This window comes from Micromys minutus (assembly GCF_963924665.1).
Source record: "Micromys minutus genome assembly, chromosome: 5".
Taxonomy (NCBI): Eukaryota; Metazoa; Chordata; class Mammalia; order Rodentia; family Muridae; genus Micromys; species Micromys minutus.
In genome coordinates this window covers 79,271,295-79,283,946 of record NC_137974.1, presented here as the reverse complement: position 1 = coordinate 79,283,946, position 12,652 = coordinate 79,271,295, and the positions used below count along the sequence as shown (strand labels likewise).

At 48.8% G+C, this 12,652-nt stretch overlaps 1 protein-coding gene across 7 annotated transcripts in view; it reads right to left on the bottom strand.

Annotated features, from left to right (window-relative positions):
- Positions 1-12,652, bottom strand: part of INPP4A (inositol polyphosphate-4-phosphatase type I A) — a 112,300-nt gene that overhangs the window by 20,436 nt on the left and 79,212 nt on the right. For 2 of the 7 annotated variants that reach the window (XM_080917049.1, XM_080917050.1), the window contains exons 14-18: positions 11,862-11,879; positions 8,215-8,398; positions 6,704-6,922; positions 5,734-5,989; positions 2,541-2,573 (exon numbers count right to left, since the gene is read on the bottom strand). In XM_080917049.1, coding sequence (XP_080773175.1) covers positions 2,541-2,573; positions 5,734-5,989; positions 6,704-6,922; positions 8,215-8,398; positions 11,862-11,879 — 710 coding nt within the window. The remainder of the gene's footprint in view (positions 1-2,540; positions 2,574-5,733; positions 5,990-6,703; positions 6,923-8,214; positions 8,399-11,861; positions 11,880-12,652) is intronic. The other 5 variants (XM_080917052.1, XM_080917054.1, XM_080917051.1 and 2 more) reach the window with 5 other exon arrangements.

The following is a 12,652-nucleotide window of genomic DNA, read 5'->3' as shown; positions in this document are numbered from 1 at the left end:
CTTCGTTTCCCCAGTCAGCACCCTCACAAAATTCAAAGGATAACCGCGGTGATTTTACCCTAAAATCAAGCAGCGTAGACAAGCTGTTTTGTTCAACCAAGCCAAGCCTCCTCCGTATAACTTTTTAACTTTAACTACTTTTTTTCAAAAATGAAACTCATGTAACAATGAATTATTTGCTAAACTAGAAATAGAAGAGTCTAGAAGAAATGGCTAAAAGACAGTATTCAATACTTGTCTTGGAAAACGGGTGATATGACATCTTCCTGTAAGAGGGTGATCTGACATCTTCCCAGGTAGTCAGTCTCAGACAAGGCTGGATGGCCAGAGTCCAGTAAAGACAGCAACCACCTTTGCCAGCCTTTCTAAAACCTTTCTAAATCCACACAGAGAGGAAATGGGTGTAGAAGCTAAGAGCCATTCCAAATCACAAATAAAATGGACATCTGTGTGATCTGACTCTCAGGGCCAGTCTTTAGTAGTCGCCCGTCCTGCTGAGGAGAAAGCAGGAGACCGGGGGTACTATGTGCTTTACCTGTGAGTAGAAACACAATTTCGAACAATTGCAAGTCAAACTGATTTCAATGGCAGCACACGGTATCTCCCCAGAGCTGGCTGGGATGTTGGAGCTGATGAAGGGTTTTCAATGTGCTACCTCAAAAGGAAAGATGGTGATGACTACTACTATTTATTTTGTTTTATTATTGTTGAATCAGGTCAGCTAAGCAATGTCCCAAGAACTGCAGCTGTCCTACTTCTGGGATGAACTGCTTAGCTATCTGCTGCCTGGTGACAGCTGCTGCCTGGCAGCCCAGGGTCACACTACTTTAGGCAGCTTCAAGGACTCTCTCCATCTACAGGCTGATTTTTTAAAAAAACTAACCCATAGTATGGACAAGGAATGAGACAGTGTATGCGTGTCTGTATGTTTGTGTAGTATATGCATATATGTGCTCACATGCAGGTGTGTGCATCTGCATGTGCATAGGTAGAGACAAGAAGTTGGTGTCCAGCGTCCTCTTCTATCACCCCCACCTTACTTTTTGAGACAGGGTCTCTCTGTGAGCCTGATGAGCCCTGAATGCCTGACTTCTTGGCCAGCAGTGAGCTCGGGGACCAGCCTGTCTCTACCTTCCAACCTGGTGTTGAGCTTGCAGGCGTGCTTACCCGGCCCCTGCTGGCTTTTCACTTGGAGGCTGGGGATCTGAGTCAGATCCTCATGAGCACAGTGAGCACTTTACTCTCATCAAGGAATCGATGTCTCCAGCCTGGGGACTGTGTGTCTAATACAGACTAAATACAGTACAGGAGTCCTGGCAGGGAACCATTTTTAACATCAATTGTGGAAAAGCTGCCAGTGCTTCCCAAGAGGAAGAAGAGTTTTATAAAAGTGCTGAAGAAACCAGAGTAGAGAAGATGGCCGAACTCAGGCTCACAGGCCACCTTTTCTGCCTCTCACTGTAGGCCTTGGCTGACTGCCACATCACTGAGGCTCTGTGAAATCCACTATCTGAAGGCTCTGGTGAGTCAGACACCTGCCCTGAGGGCTCCTCCATGACACTGGGATCACTCAGGGTGCTACACTGATGTTTGGAGAATGAGCACTGCAAAGGACCCAGAAGCCAGTGGGGGTGGAATGGTGAACCTGGCTAGACCCTGGCTAGGTGCACACGGTGGGTGCATGGTGAACTCACGGCACCGGGCCAGCGGGCAGAAATAGCTCCGTAAATCCTACGCCCATCACTTGCTGTACTCTAGATATAACCCAGGTGTCCTTCCATCTGACACCTACTCAGAAATACGCAGTCATTGGTATGATCATGTAGCTGTTTGGGAGAAAGGCAGACTGAGAAAACCACAAGCTGTATATAGGAAGTTGGACAGGAACTGGATCAGGGCCTGGTGCACACTACGGTAGTCTTTATAGAACAGGAGCGCAACAGAGTCTCTGCAGCAGTGACTGAACACGCATGACAGCCAATACGTTATAATGCAGGCTGTGGACAGGATTAGAAGTTCACAACCCCCTGAGGTAGAATCGGGGCCTTAGGTTCTCCATGGAAATGTAGTGGAAAGATTTCATTTTGAACAATAATCCCAACGAAGGCCCAGATCAAAGTGTGACAAGAGTTCTAAAGCCCTGTGGAATGCAGAAGCCTACAGAGGAAGCCGCACCACCCACTCCCAGTGCACACAGATCATCCAACTGTGCCTTCAAGAGCTACGTGCATGCGGAAGTCCAGGTGAGTGTGAACAAGGAGTATTTACAAACATGTAGCTTTCCAAATTAGATTCTCACCACAGGAAGCCCAGTGCACTCAGAAATAAATCAAGTGGAAAGAGTTCAGGCCACAGAAGGAAAACCACAACGTGCCCGGCGGCCTGTTTCAGGTCATAACCCCCAGTCCCACAGGTCCCTCACCAAAGCTCAAAACAAAGAAAGTACTGAAACAGTCTCCTAACGATGGGAACACAAAACACTCTCTGATAACTGAGCATTTACAAGTCAGCGTCGGGAGCTTTGAAGGCAAAGCACGTACCTGGACTGGACTCTTCAGGAGGGGGGCTGCAATCTGCACAGAAATGGAGGGCAACAGGGGTGATTAAGGAGCAGCACACAGTTCAAACATGAGCAGCTCAGTCTCAGAGCTACTGCACCAGCAGCTTGCGGCAAGGTGGTTAAGCACATGGAGAAGAGGCCCAGGGCTCAGGCCTCTTACCCAGTTTCCCAAGGGCATTCCTGCTGCTGGGAGCAACTGTGCCCTCTCAGTGGTGAGCAACAGTTATTCACCAGAGGCAACATCCATGTTACTAACACTTCAACATAAAATGTTCTTCAAGATGAGTGAACCAACACACACAATGTCACAGATGCCACGCTGACAACACACACAATGCCAGATGCCACGTGGATGATGCTGTAGAGATAGCCCTATGATAGCTTACAACATCAGTGAGAGAAACTGACCAACCAAGCAAGCATGTCAACTGTGGAGCCCACTTCCCTGACTGACTGAGGAACCCAGAGCTCAAGGTCTACTGCTGAGCCCTAAACTGGAAAGGCCCAAGGATAAAACCACTACATCAAAAGAACCTTCAAAAATGCAATGAAACTAAATGTAAAACCTATTATGATTTGAAAGACGGCTCCAAATAGGAAACTCCTCCAGCTAGGCTGTCCCTCCAGCTAGGCTGTCCCTCCAGGCAGGCTGTCAAGGTCTTCAAAGAGTACCCATTTTGATTCTAGTTCACTTTTGCTGAGTCTTACTGGGATGAGCTCATTTCAATTTCACATTTCCCTTAAAACTGCTAACATTCCCTAGTTAAATGGAAGTGCCACCTGAGAAAAGACAGCTTGAAAAGGCATCAAAGGAGTAGATTTGTATTTCATTTTGTGTGTGAACTTCAGTTCAGAGGCTGTCTGTAGGAAACTGAAATGAGATGGCTTTGGGCTCCCCATGGGTGGACAGAAGGAGTTCAGGATGCTGTCGGGAGGGGATGAGTGAGGGTCCTTTCTCTGATGTGTTTGGACATGCCTCATGAAGCTGACAGGAGGAAAAGGAAACAAAGCCTTTTGGAAGCTGAAGAGCTCGGCTGTGGTGGTCGGAGCTCAGACCTGAGACCACTAGTTGACAGGAGCCTCATAGGTGTCAAACAAACTGCCTCTATCTGAAGCCTCTATCTGGCTAATGAGAAGCATCCCCAGCCCTGAAAACCTTGCTGTCTGTTTTTGCCTCTCTGTAACCTCTACTTCAGGACTCTGGTCTATGAATGAGGGAGTTTAGGAGCCTTGTGAGTGCATGTGGTGATCTCAAACAGCAGGGTGGGACCATTCCTGTGAGGGTTTACTCAGTTTGATAAACATATCCTTCCAACCCAAGGGGAGAAATGAGGCTTCTCTGGCAGTCTCATACCAGTGGCTACTAACTGGTCTTAAGTCATGGAGTCCTTTGAAATTTGATGACCACTATGAACCTTCTCCCCATTCATTTACAAATTTCATCATACGGTCTCAGGGGTATGTGAAGCTTGGGGTATATCTATAGATCCCATCTTAACAATTCAATAGATGAACTTAGGGTTATATGAGGGTGGAGTGGTGTATAGATCCTGGGTTAACAATTCAGCAATTGAGAAAATATTCCCACCAGGCTAGCCTGTCAGCAAGCCTGTAGGGCATTTTGTCAACTAGTGATTGATGTGGGAGGGCCCCCACCACTGTGGTTGGTGCCACCCCAGGGCAGGGGGTCCTGGGCAGGTATGTAATAAGCAGGCTGAGCTAGCAGCTAGCAGATAAGGAGTGTTTCTCTGTGGCCTCTGTATCATCTTCTGCCTCCAGGCTCCTGTCTTGGGTTCCCACTGTGACTGTGACTTTTCTGGGTGATGACCATGAGCTGTGAGCTGAAGTAACCCTTTCCTTCCCAGGTTGCTTTTGGTCATGGTGTTTTATCACCACCACAGAAACCCTAAGTGGGACAGGCACACTACACACATGAGTCACAAAGATAAGCCTTATCATATAACATACTAGCTCCTAAATTTTAAAACATTTAACCATTTTCCTCCATATCTGCAGAAAATATTTTAAGTTACAAAATAAAATCATATATATTTCTGCTTCTTCAGCCCTGAAGCAGCCCCATTCATTCATGGCAGGTAAGTGATCGACCATCTAAGTACATCCCTGGACCTACAACAAGCTCCTCTTAAAGAAAAATAAGCAATGAACTTGAGAAGACAATTAACACAGGAAAATGAGAAGAAAACAAACACAAACTAGTTCCATGAACCCATCCCAGGCGTGGGAAGGGAGCGGTTGTAACCCTTGCTCCCCAGGACGGAAAGTAGGTGACATGGACACTGCAGACATGTCACACATGACAGGAGACTGATGAAGACACGTGACTACGCCCAATGGTCGGTATGTAACTGAGAATCCTCACACAGTAACCCCAGCCTTCCCACCGTGGCTGGACTTAGCTTGAAGCTCCGCATGGAGATGGGGGAAAGCAGGAGCTGGTGCTCGGCCAGGGCTCAGATGGCTTGACCCAAGTGTTCTCTGGCTCTTATAGGAAAGGGTGAGAGGCACCAAAGAGGAGGCCAGCAGTCACCTGTCAGGCACATCGGTCCTCCGCACTCAGACGGATTTGAGGCCCGTGTTCACCATGCCCTGTGTCCTTGCTGAAGCGAGCTGCAGCACGGCCTTGCTCTGACTCAGGGTCTTGCTCTAAGAGTAGTGTCAAACAGGTCAATCCAGCTTCTGTGCCATCTGACTGAGTTACAAGACGCCAGGCACCATGCTTCTGCTGGGTCAGAGTGTGCCAGCCAATGAGAGCCTGTGGGGCTGCAAGCACCCTCATCCAGCAGAGTTCCTACAAAGCTTGCTTTTTAAAAACCAGACTACCCTTTTCCAACACAACAAAAGTAAACACAGAGGCATCTGTATCAGCCCCTGTCAGCTTCTCAGGTTGGCTTACAAATCTGAGAAGACTTCCAACCACGGCACTATAGGCCAGGAGGGCCCCATCTGCCCATGGTAGGGGTGCAGATTCAGTCAGCTCCAGTTGCATGGGAAGACAGGAGCCCGCACCCTGCCCCTCTGCTGTATGTACGTGGACCCCCTGACCCTGCGCTGTCTGCATTGGGGAGGCACGCATGGAGTCAGAGACATAGACACACAGAGGTGATGCGGCACACGTTGAGGAGGCATGGGAAGCGTGGATGCATACGCACGTGTGATTGAGTGAGGATGGCATGCAGCAGTGGGCATGGAGGAGGGGCATGTCGAGGAGGGGGCTTCACAGAAGGGGTCCTCCGGTCTGATCCAGTAGGCTTGGCTGTCCCGGTTACCTTTCTTGCTGGAACAGGTGCTGGAACAGGGGAAAGGGTCCTCGCCGCCCTCCCCATGCAGACGCTCCTTCTGTAGCAGCTTGTCCACCCGCTGAATGATGCACTCCAGGCTCTTGTCCACATTCAGCCACACTTTCTCCTTCAAACCAATAAGACTGTTTGTATCAGCTTGTACAACAGAACACAGCCTACCTCCATCTCTCCCCATCCCAGACCAATGATGCCCATGCTGCCATTCACGTCAGATACGCTTCTCTAAGGCAGCTCTCAGCCTTGTGGTCACTGACTGAAAGCCTGGCAGACATCCACTGCCAACTCTGGAAGACGGATGGCCTCCAGACAGGCCTCACCTGACAGGCCACAGGGCACTAAGGGCTCATCCCTGCCTCCTTCCATTGTGGGCTACCTACAACCATCACAAACACTGAGTTTCCTTCTGATGGACAGTATGGAAACAGCTGGGTAGGGGTGGGACCTGAAGGAAGAGAGGGCAGGCTGGGAGGCGCTACAGAAACCCACACAGATCATGGCTGCCAGGGCTGGTGGAGCTCAGGGGCAGTGGCTGCCTGGGCACCTGAGCCTCTGCATCCAAATGACAGAGTCCTAAAGGGTGAAGGATGAGCAGGGGCTAGGAGGCTGCTGAGTAAGAGGTGAGGCCTGGCTCCCAGCACAATCGTGTACAGTTTACACATACTATAATCTAAACACAGCCTCTCAACATCTGGTGGCCCAGAGCCATCTGGGAAGCAGACCTGGAGCTTGCTAACAAAGGAGCTGTCACTTGGTGAGGGACGACACAGGCAGCAGGTCTATAGTTCAGCAAAAGGACGACAGGCAGGGGCAGCAGACTCACCCACTCCTCCTCATGCCAGTCCACCTGCAGAGAAGACCGGCTGCTCCTCCCTGCCCACCTGGCCATGAGAGTGTCCTGGTCGTTCCGAAGCATCACCTGCTCCTCCTCGGTCGAGGTAGGGGAGGCCTTGGAAGCGATGTAGTCGGGCCGTGCTGCATTCAGCCCATGGATGGAGTTGGCCAACAGCTTACAGTCACAGACAGTTACCAACTGCCGAGTCTGCAGGTTCACACAAACCAGGGCTGCTCAGTGCGCCCTCTTACAGAAGTAGAGGGGCAAAGGCCAAGGTGCCCCGCCCATCCTGTTCCATGTAGCCTGCTAGGAGAGCATTCTCAAGGGTATCTAAATACAAAGGCAACATGGGATAATCTCAGCAAGAACTTTACTACAGGACTAGAGGACACAGGGGCCTGCTTGAGACCTGCTTATCCCAGAAGGGGTGAAGGAAGATCAGAAGAAGCTGAAGAGTCCTATCTGACATTTTCTGGTTTTGCTTTCCTTTGACTCAGCATCACTGAAGAAAAGGGCTCACTTTCCAGCCTTGACAACACGGTGTACCGTGTCCAGCCTCTGGGGCCTGTCCCCAGGGGTCACACAGTACTTGGTTCAACTGCTAGAGCATTTCTTCTGCAGCAGCCTCTGAACGACTGGGCTCCTGGCCCCTCAGTTCTCGCCTTGGAGACGGCAACAGGAGCTCTGCTGTTCTAGCTTAACTGCTAACAACTACTGCTTCCTTTCCCAGTAGTCCTGGTTTGTCTTTATACCATGGGGACTCATGTGAAGGATATAACACATCCTAAGCAGAAACAACAGCACCCACCAGCAAGTCAGGTGTGGGTGGTGAGGCGCAATGAGAACGTGTCTGAAGGGAAAGAGCACCATGCATCAAAGGCAGCACAGCCACTCTTTCAGGATGCAGCAATGTTTATGTATTTTCTAAGTCAGGATTCAGTAATGGTTAAACGGAACTTTTAAAATTAATTATATATAAGCCAATAAGGTTATAGTGCTCATTTCTCTTTCTTTTATACGATTTATTTACTTATTTTATGTATGTGAGCACACTGTCACTGTCTTCAGACACACCAGAAGAGGGCATCGGATCGGTTGCTGGGAATTGAACTCAGGACCTTAGGAAGAGTGGTCAATGCTCTTTACCACTGAGCCATCTCTCCAGCCCCATACTGCTCATTTCTTATCACTGAATAATTGCTCTATTGATGCCGACTAAATATGTCATTAAGAAAGCTATGTGAATTCCAGGAAAATAAACACAAATTTACTTGCTGGAAGACACACATCATCTCGTTGGCCTGAATTCACAGCCAGGGCTCCAACCACAGGCAAGTCACAGACTTCCCTGTAATCTTGAGCATTTAAAAGAAAAGCCTTCAAGGTCACCACAATCCCACTCTCCATATGGCTCTGGGCACTTCTCGGTTGCTCTGGGTGGTCTAGTAGCTTCTAGAAACTCAAGAAACCTCCTCACCCCACAGGGCAGTCCCTCCTACCTTGTCTGCCAAGATGGCGAGAGTCCTCTCAAGGCCAGTGGCAGACCTGTCCTTCGCCGCCCTTGAGAGCCGTTCTGCGTAGTAGCTAACTTGGGTTTTGAGGGTGTTGATCTGGGCAATGATCTCCTTGGCTCGGATGACGTCCTGTGGTATGTAGATTATGGACTGGCAGCTAGAAGAGGTACTAAAAGGAACAACAGGTCCTAAGGGGGCTCTCCAGATCATCCAATCCACCCACAACTATCCCTAAACTAGATGTGTTTTCTCGGGAAGTTTCATCATTGATGGACAAAGGTCAATCTCTGAAGATCCATTTTTATCTAAGGAGAAGTATAAGATGTATATAATACTAAGCCTTTTATGTGTACTTGTACCTGTATGTATCTTTATATTTACTACATACATGTATGTGTGTATAAATACCTTGGAATATCACTATACTAATTACCCAATGCTGGGATCTTACTAGCAACTTTATCCAGTAACTTATAAGCAGTCCTTCAGATCTGAGGTCTGCTTACACCAGAAGGGACCAGTTACCACAGTCTAATAGACATTCAAATGTGTGTGTGTGTGTGTGTGTGTGTGTATGTGTGTGTGTTTTCTTGAAATTAAAAAAAAAAATACTAACCAAAAACCACCCCCTAAAGTTTGCTTCTCCATTTGGCCAACAGGGCCTTCAGACTTCCTGTGAGCAGCCTCACATCGTCCTCGAACCTATTAACCAGAGTAAGTTCCCAACAGTGGGTTCCTTTCTCTCTCCTGTGTTTCAGGACTTCTTTATGCTAAGAACACTGCATTAGAGAAAACCTAGGCTGAGCCAGCCAGAGGCAGGCCCAAGAACTCAACACCTCTGAAACTACAGCCCCTCCTCCTCCCACCTCCGCACCACCGTGGTACAGTGAGCACTGCAGATGAGTCTGGGAACCAGATGTCAAAAGGCCAGGTTAGCTGCTGCCCAGGTAATCAGGAGCCTATGAGGGGGCAACTCCATATGCCCCGGCTTCACAGGTGGGCCAATGTGTGTGGGCATCTAAGGTGGCCATCAATGCCAAGCTTATGTCTCTTAGCTCAGGTCCCAATCAATCAAAACATTATAAAGTTGTTTTTGAGACCATCTGAGGGTGCTTGAGAAAATAAGGAGACATAAAACTCACCAATGCAGAGGTGGTGATTCTGGGATGTGAGGGTTAGGGAGAAAATGCTCTCCCTTCTGAAATGAAGGACTGGCCTTGAGTTCCAGGGAGGAGGGGCACCGTAGAGAGCAGAGAGTGACTCTCATTACACCCTATCCCACTTGCTGGAGATGAGAGTCACCTGAGGCCTTTCCAGGGAGGCCCAGAAGCAAGTCAGGAAGAGAACAACCACTGCCCTTTCTCTTTCTGGACTACAGGGCAAACATGCAAACACCACAAACCAAACTGCCCCAGAGAGAACCACCACCACCACAAGCCCACACACCACAGCAGACACGATGGATCTGCCAGAAGCCCATGCGGCAGACGGCGGCTGAGCCAGGGCAGCACAAGCTTCATTCCACAGCACCGCTGGCAGGAGCTACCTTCCAATCTGCAATCTCTCTCAAATGAATAGCTGCCATTAGGACAACCAGGTCTGGGAAATACATTTCAGAGAAGAATTAAAAAGTAGAATCTGTTCTTTCTGGTCGTCAGCCTTGAGAGTCTACAGGGGCTATGTGCTGTGTGTAGGTCCAATTTTGCGTATGTCCATGGCTGTGCATGCTCTGTTACAGCAACATCCACAGGACTGACACATGAAGTACGTTGTGAAAGCGGCAATACAAGTTGGTAAGTTTAAAAAACTGCTCTTGGGGACATCAGGAATACATTCATGCATGTACTTAACTCCAAAATCAGGAGCCACACAAAGGCACTGGGGTGGGGAGCAAAGGCTCCACTGCCTTTCAGCACACTCCCTTCCGTGGGAGGGGTCTCTCTGGTCTACTCATTGTCTGGGCTCCCAGCTCTTCTTGCAACAGCCCAGGAGGCAATGTCCTATGTGCGATCCTTGGGCTTCATATTAGACTACCATCCTGATCTCCTGACCCACCCCTACTCACAGTGGAGACCATGGGCTAAGCACAGAGTCAGGGGAGCACCAGAAGGGAATGCCTAATGTGCACTTGTACTGGAGACAGAAAACGCCACTACCACTGCATAGCTGATGTCTAAGGTAGATTCAGATCTTTGATACTTGGGTGTCCCCTTCCTCCCAAGCTGGAAGGTTCCCTGCTGTCTTGGTGCTCGGTATCCTGGGAGAAGAGAGTGGAATCATAGGAGTAACCAAGCCCTTCTTGAGACATGGAAGATCTACAGTCTTCAATTAAAATGGAACCTGAAGAACTTTCCAGACAAGGTTCACATGAAGCACCTGGGTTGGAATTTACCAAGAGGCAGTGGGGCCCTTGGCTCTCCATGCTCCATTTGCTGCTCATCCGTCAGGCCCTTAGGGATCTGACTCATCCTGCTATGGGAAAGAGTTAGCCTCCCTTCAGAAAGCCAGAGGAGGGAAGATCAATAATATTCTGAGGGGACACACCTAAAACAGCTGTGGAGAAGGAAGAGGGGGCAGCATCCCTCCCAGATGCTGTCTTCCCTCCCTTAGGACTTCAAGGAAGGGATCCCCTCAAGGGAAAGCTGGTGAGGCATCTTCTTGGGTGTGTTTGTGGGTACTCAGGACTCCCTACCATTGTGTTTCCAGCAGAGCCCTAGCATGTCAATGAGGGTCTAGCCCCAACCCTAATATCTCATGGGTCATTAGATCAAGATAGCAGCATTTCTCATGGCGCTGTGGGGCCTCCTCCTGGTGAGTTGCTGGTTTCCAGTCTGGGAATAACAAGGAGATCCTAGACAGACATGGTAGCTCCTGGCTCCATGTAATTCTCTGGAGGAAAGGGTCTCTCAGCTATTGCTCTGCTACCCAGTAGGAAAGGCTGACCTCATTAAAGGTCATCACCATCATTAAAATCAGCACAAATTATAAGTATTTCAAAAATGTACACTGGCTCCATTAGACAAAGGAAAAGTAAAAACTCAAAGGCCTAACACTTCTTGTAAAAGAAGAACGAACACAGATTTGTATTCCTGGCTACTAAGAACTAAGGCAGGAGGATTACAAGTTTGAGAAAAGCCTTGGCTAAAGGATGAGCTCAAAGCCAGTTTGGGGATTCTTAGTGAGCCCTGTCTCATAAGAAAAAAATGCTAAAATGGCCAAGGCCAGTGCCGAGATAAAGCTTTGCCTACCATGTGCTGAAAATAAAAAAAGGTTCCCAAATGGCCTAGGGTGGACAAGGTGTCTGACTGTGTAAAAGTACATGGTTAACTGTACCAGGGGGCCACTGTGATGCCCCGCACCCAGGGCCCTCAACAGGCTCTTCTGCATCCTGTGAGGAGGCCCACTGGGCCCTGTCCCCACGGAGGAGACTGCTGTCAGGTTGGAAAGGAGGCTGCAGACTTGCTATTCATTATCAAAGAACATTGCAGCTGGAAGGAAGAGCTCTGACAGGACACGTAACTGTGAGCCACGCAGCAAATGGGATGGAGCCACCCCAGATGAAGGACAGCACAGGCTTTCTCTACACAAGAGCAAGAATCAACGTACACTCTCTCCACAGACAGAAAACTCACCAACACTCCTCAAAACTGCTAAAGAAAAAAAAAAAAAAAAAAAAACCAAACGAAGCATTAGCAATTATTAGCAAATACCACAGGCAAAGCACAGTTTAAAGGCTTTTCTTTAAATACTTGAATATAATTTGTTGAGGCCACAACTACCGGGATAAGCAAACTTGTTGAGTCTACAATGCTTCTTTCTTGGAGTGAGTCTGTGGCCTATACTCAAACCCCAGGGAAATCCCACGGGGGCACAGAACATGAGTCTGCATGTATAGGAAAGCTCAGAGAGTGGAAACTGCTGGAAAGGGGGGCTTATGGCATTACTACTACATTAACAAAATCTGTACTAATACTTGAAAGTCCAAAGAGGCATTGGGGAAACCAGTTCTGAAGCTAAAATGTAAAGTTGTCTGGTATCAAAACTGTAACCTTCAGGGACAAGCGACAGCCAGGTGGTCTCCTGACTGATCATCTAGAACAAATGGGTTTTCTGTCAGGGAGCCATGTTATTCCACACACTCTCTCGCCACACACACTGACTTCAAAGGAAGCTCTGCACTTCTTCCTACTCCCTAGGATGCTGTGGATGCCGCGGTGAGGAAAGCTGAGCACCCAGTCTGTCTGCCCTGACAGACTCACTGAGAGACTGAATGGCTTTGCTGAGACCAGTCTCTCCCTGCTCTTCCCCCAAATACCCAGGCTGGGTGACACACATTGGAAGGGCAAGCCTCTCTCAGAATGCTCATTCTTGCTTCCTCATAAGCCTCTGGCAGCACTGGCAACAGTGGCACTCTGGTCTGCCT